The following is a 6584-nucleotide window of genomic DNA, read 5'->3' on the forward strand; positions in this document are numbered from 1 at the left end:
TTCGGTGTACTTCGTTCGGTTACGTATTGCTCATTCAATTTTAACAAAAACATCGCGTCCATATGGTTTAGCCAAAATATTTTAGTTACGCACTTGAGGTCACATCTCTATAACTTGCCTTATTATATAATAGCATGAGATACTTGCGCGAAATCCTTCCACAATAATATTCACTGTCATCCATATTACCATCAATTTTAGAAGCATACGTGAACAGCTGGCATATTTCTTTTAATTTGCTTTATCACCAAGATCGAGCAATATTTGATCACTACTTATATACAGTACTTTTTGTATTATAACCTAACGTGACAGCTCTGATTACTGGTTAAAAATACAAATAGTGATAGCGAAAATAACTCAAATAATCTAAACTATAAAATAAATACTACTACACCAGACAGTGCATTATAACCACTTTTGTATGATCTTTTCGACCAAGCACCATCGGCAATCACAGTTATAAGTGGTGTAACAATAATATATATTATTGTTACATGACACCTAGCTCTAGTGTCAATTCGCAATGTAGGCAATAGTGGGATATTTATGCTAGAGTAAACATTATTGATAGGTGAGGCCACTGTGCATATTTCACCTTTATCGAAAAGGGCAGTTCGAGAACGACCGCAATAACACGAACTCACCAAAAAACATGAACTCACCAACACCGGGATTGTTTACCACCAGTGGCGTATTTATGGGGGGGGGCCGAAGGGGCCCGGGCCCCTCCCGAAATGAAATATTGTCGCGACACCGAAAATGTAACCATGACGTCACGAACGAAATTGTTGCTTATGTGATAATCTAAAAATAAGAGTATAGCGCGTTGAATGCGTTGGTATTTTGACGATTATTAATGATTATGTAACACAATTTAAGTTTTATAAACAAAACCAATATTGGTTGATATATAGTTGTTTACGGCAGACGGAAATTATTTGTATATGTAATTTTAGTTCATGACTTCTTAGAATTAATTTAATAACTGGTGGTGAGATAGTAATATAGTATATTACTTTATTCTATTATAACCTTGTATTTATCTTATTCTGCACTCGGTCCAGTCTGTCACTGCTTTACCATAATATTTGTTATCGTACACCAGTAGTGTGATCGATTTTGTTGAGTTCGTTCCACAATACATGTGAAATTTCGTGTTTTTGTGTAATTTTTATCGTGTTACAATTTTTCTTTAAAACATTATATTTTTTTTATTACTATAGTATCGTCATAATGAAGAGACAAGTGTCGATTCAAAACTTTTTTGTTAAGAAACAGAATGTCACTAATAATGAAATTGAAATTAGTAACAGGAACGTTTCATCTGCCATTGTTGACATCGTCAATATCGTTAATACTGACAATTCTGGCATAGATATGCCAGTAGCTATCACGGACTGCAGTCCTAACCAAGAAGTAACGATTAATCGTTATGACATTGGGAATTTTTCCAACGAAAGCTCCGTTCGTTCTTTAACTAACGAAGAACGACTTTCATTTTTTGACAATGTTTGGAAACCACAGTGTGAATATAAATTTCCAAAAATATCAGATCTAAATCATACTCGAACTTTTCAAATGAAATGGCTTGAAGAATATAAATGGTTAGCATATTCTGAAAAAAAATTAGGATCGTTTTGTAAATATTGTGTAATATTTTCTCATTCTGAATTTGTGGGGAAAGGATCTCACCAAATGGTGGGGAGTTTAGTAACAAAGCCTTTTACTAATCTAAAAAAAGCTAGAGAGGTGTTTAATCAACATCAAAATTGTACTTATCACAAACATACAGTGATAACTGTGGAAAACATAAGATCCATATTAAATAATAAAACTGAAAGTGTAATAAATCAAATTAATACCCAAAGAAAGATTAATGTTGTAGAAAATCGAAAAAAACTTATTCCTATAGTACAAAGTATAAGATTTTGTGGGAGGCAGCAAATTTCTTTAAGGGGCCATCGTGATAGTGGACGAATAGATCTTAAAGAGCCAGAAAACAACGATGGGAATTTCAGGGCTTTGCTACGATATAGGGCTAATAGTGGAGATGAATATCTTAAAAACCAGCTGTTAAATAGCGGTGGAAAGAGTATGTATACCAGCTCAGTAGTTCAGAACGAACTTATTACTACGTTCGGACATATTATACAATCTAAAGTTTTGTCCAACGTAAAAAAGTCATTGTTTTACTCTGTATTAGCGGATGAAACAACTGACATCAGTCAAGTTGAGCAATTTTCTCTGTGTTTACGGTATGTTGACGAAGATTCATTTAAAATTAGAGAAGATTTTCTTATGTTTGTTCCTGTACATGAAGTTACAGGTTCAGCTTTAGCTAAAACGGTGTTGGAGACTTTATCAAGTTTAGGTCTAGATTTAAATAAACTTAGAGGTCAAGGGTACGATGGCGCATCAGCCATGCGAGGCCAATTTAGAGGGGTGCAAGCTTGCATTAAACAAAAACTACCGTTGGCCGTGTACACCCATTGTTCTTCTCATAATTTAAACTTGTGCTTATCAGATGCAAGTAAAGTACCTTCTATAAGAAACTGTATGGGTATTATTAGTGAAGTGTATGCATTCTTTCACATGTCAGCCCAAAGGACTGAATTGCTCAAATTAGCCATTACTGAATGTTGTCCTGAACAAAAAAAGAAGAAACTGATATCCCTTTGCGAAACACGGTGGGTCGAAAGACACGACTCAGTACTTTTCTTTAAAGAAATACTGCAGCCAATTAATCTTGCTCTCTTAAAAATCGAGGAAAAAAATGTAAAAGCACATGCTCTAAGCAATTCTATAAGTCAATATCAATTTATTGTTAATATTTTTGTTTTGAGCAACATGCTTTCCTTGACACACAATTTGTCTGAAATACTGCAAAAGAAAAATATTGACCTTTCACAAGCTATGAAAAGTGTGACAAATATTTTGGAGCTGCTGAAAAAACAAAGATCAAATGTAGAGGATAATTTCAAAGAACTGTACGTCCAAATAAGAGAATTTGCTAACAAAAATGATATTAAAGAAGAAGTCCCAAGAACTTGTCGCCTTCAAGGATCCCGTTGTAACGTACCTTACAACTCAGAAGAAGAGTACTATCGGCGAGCAGTTTATGTACCTTACCTTGACGATTTTTGCAGTGCATTGAATGAACGTTTTGAAACCCATAAGGAATTAATCTCATCATTGCAATGCGTTCTTCCAGAATTTTGCATAAAAAGTGAGTTTTCATCACTGGACTCTGCTTATAAATTTTATTCAAAAGATTTATCTTTCAAAGAAATCGTGCAGAGTGAATTCATGTTGTGGAAAGAGAAATGGATAAAAACAGAAGTTATAAACCTGCCTAAAACAGCCATTTGCTCTATAGAAAGATGTAACAAGAATTTATTTCCCAATATGTATACCCTTTTAAAATTGTTGGCAGTTCTGCCCGTTTCTGTTGCAACTGTCGAGAGGAGTTTTTCGACCTTACGAAGATTAAAGACGTATCTGAGAAATACAACATCTGAAACCAGATTGAATGGATTGGCCTTGTTATCCATTCACAGAGACATTTATGTAAGTGATGAGGAAGTTCTTAATAAGTTTGCAAGTGTGCCGAGAAATCTTGATTTTGTCTTGTAATTTTTTCTTTTTATAAATCCAAAACTATGTATTTAAAAATTATAGAATTTGTTTATTCTTGTACGATTATTAATTATATACATTATATTAGTATTGGTTGTATTCTTATTTAATTTTGAATGACGTGATAAAAAAATTGTTTATTGAAACTTAGAGTTTTAACTTGTTTTTATGTTACAATTAATTATAAAAATGATTGAGTTTATTATTACTCTGATGATGTAAAGAGGGTTGAAAGGTCTTGCAGGAATGCTTTCCCCAGAGAACTTCAAATAAATGTAAATATATTTTATTATAAAAATGTATATATAAATATATAATCGGCCCCCTCCGAAAAAAAAACCTATATACGCCACTGTTTACCACCATCTACATTTTGTTAAGTACAAACCAAAAATATATTTTGAACAGAGATTTATAAACCAAACGTGTTTTATTTATTGATAAGATCCCACATACCGTGTTCTAACCCCCCAGCTACGGAAAATTTATCCATAAGGACCAGAAAACCTTCCCTGGATAACTAATATAGTAACTAGGTTCCCCAGCCACGTTACATATTTGGTGGAGGCGCCGAAGCTTTGAACACTTTTACGTACAAAATTATCAATAATATACGACTCTGTTTGGTTTATACCTCTCTGTGTTAATTATTTTTAGACGTAGTTGTAGTATAAATATTGCTCCTTATATATATAAGAAAAATACGGTTTTGTGGCCATTGAAAGTCGTGATTTTTATTTTTTAAAAAAATAAAAAATTTTCTTTTTATATTGGTAAATATTTATTTCAACCTCTTAAAATTTTTTTTAAGTGGTTGAAACGAGTTTATTAATATTTTATAGCACATAAATATATATAAGAACAAGGTTCAAATTGGTTGATTAAAATACAAATGTAAGCTAAGGTTTATTTTTTGGTACAATTTTTTTTTTAGAGATATAGAGAAATATTTCTACGAAACATAGAAATTGAGACTTGGAATTAAAATATAATTTTTTTTTTTTAGAGAAAATATTGCGTGTTACAAAAAATTTAAGATTTTAATTTAATATGTCTATAGGATAGTATTGAAGCTATTATATTATTAAGCAATATTTTAGTAGACCTTAATACATTTCAATTAAATAATAACGAAACTGATATTGTAGATAACAAAAGTACAGTAGTTCAAAATAAGTTATTTTATAAAACAGAAAATAATTTTTATTTGAAGGATAATTATAGTAAAACGAATATTAATTTTAAAATGGCGGGTAATCATCATTTTTCACCCGGTATATTTAATGGTACACAAGACGAATGTGTACTAGAATTTTTTGAAAATTTTGAATTAATGGCAAAGGCAAACGGATGGGATAACGAGATGAAATTAGTATATTTACCACTTTATTTAAAGGGATCGGCATATAAGCTATTTAAAATTCTTGATTCCGAAACTAAATTGTCTTTTGAAAAAATAATGCTTAAATTTAAAGAAAATTTCGCGTCGTACTCGAGATCAAAAATGTTAAGAAATAAACTAAGAAACAGAAAATTAAAAGCTGGTGAATCTATTGGGGAATTTTGGATAGATATGATTTTTTTAATAAATGAAACAAACAGAATGATGCCTGAATGGGAAAAAATTGATTTAATTTTAGATGCTTTATCACCTGAATACTATAATGTTATAGGTATGTTAAAAAATAACAGTTTGATAGAATTAGAAAATAATTTGAAACAGTTAGAATATACGAAATCAAGAGCCCGTGAGTTAGAAGAAAAAGTTAAATTAGAAAACGATACTTTTAATTCAAATTTTAATAATAACTTCATGCAATATAATAACGATAACTATAATAATTATGGTTATAGACAAGGCAACAGTAACGGTAACTACAGTGGACCTAGGTTTAATAACTATAAGCCTCCTTTCTTTCATCAACAATATAATAACAATTATAATGCACAAAAATTTAATAATAAAAATAATAATAATCATAATAACATGAATTATAATTATCGCTCTAATTTTAATGGTTATAATAATAATTATAATAGACCTAATAATGTTCATAACTTTAGCTATAACAAAGTCTATCCGGAAACAAATAATATAGATCACACCATGTATAATAACGATAATAATTCTAATAATATGCGTATGCAAAATAATAACCAAAAATTACAACCCAATATTCAAAATAAAAATTATAATGAAAATCCGCCAAAAACAGATATAGTTTGTTTCGGTTGTGGATTACCGGGTCACATGCGTTCGTCGTGTACTGTATCAAAAAACTTCAAATGAAACACTTAACTAGGTGTGTTTCCAAAATTGATAAAAACCCTAGTGTACCATCAGAATTAGTTACGATAAAAAATAACAACATAAATGACTTAATAAATACAAACATAATAAACTGTACAAATGACAAAAATCATAGTAATCTTTATAAAATTGAAATACCAGGGAAAATAAATAATCATGAAATTAATTTTTTAGTTGACACTGGAGCAAGTATTACTGTTATAAATCACAATAATACTTATTTAAAAGAAATTTTACCGTTAGAAACAGATATCAGTCTAGAAGCCGCGAATAATACGAGTTTAAACATAATTGGAAAGTCATTGGTAGAAATAAATATTGGAACGATAGAAATTAAACACGAATGCATAATTGTGGAAGGTATTTGCTCACCAATATTATTAGGAATGGATATATTAACAAAATTAAAAGCTATAGTAAACCTTGATAATAATAATATAGTATTTAAATACAAAAAACAAAGCGAAACTTTTAAGTGGAACGACAATAATAGTTTTAAAGTATCTCAATTATTATTTCCTAATCAAAACCACAAAAAAAATGAAAATTATCACAAAATAGATAGTTTAGATTTAATTCAATTAGATAGTTTTTATAACCATAAAAAAGAAAATAATGATGAAAAATATATTAA

The 6584-nt window shown here is 30.1% G+C and overlaps 1 protein-coding gene across 1 annotated transcript; it reads left to right on the forward strand.

The window, feature by feature from the left end:
* The first annotated feature begins 1236 nt into the window (after positions 1-1236).
* Positions 1237-3636, forward strand: LOC112591878 (52 kDa repressor of the inhibitor of the protein kinase-like). The gene is made up of 2 exons (XM_025335811.1): positions 1237-1607; positions 1959-3636. Exons 1-2 carry the CDS (start codon positions 1237-1239, stop codon positions 3634-3636), a joined length of 2049 nt encoding a protein of 682 aa, XP_025191596.1.
* Positions 3637-6584: the final 2948 nt, after the last annotated feature.

The sequence above is a fragment of the Melanaphis sacchari genome, unplaced genomic scaffold, assembly GCF_002803265.2.
Source record: "Melanaphis sacchari strain LSU unplaced genomic scaffold, SCAv2.0 Contig1467_pilon_pilon, whole genome shotgun sequence".
NCBI lineage: Eukaryota > Metazoa > Arthropoda > Insecta > Hemiptera > Aphididae > Melanaphis > Melanaphis sacchari.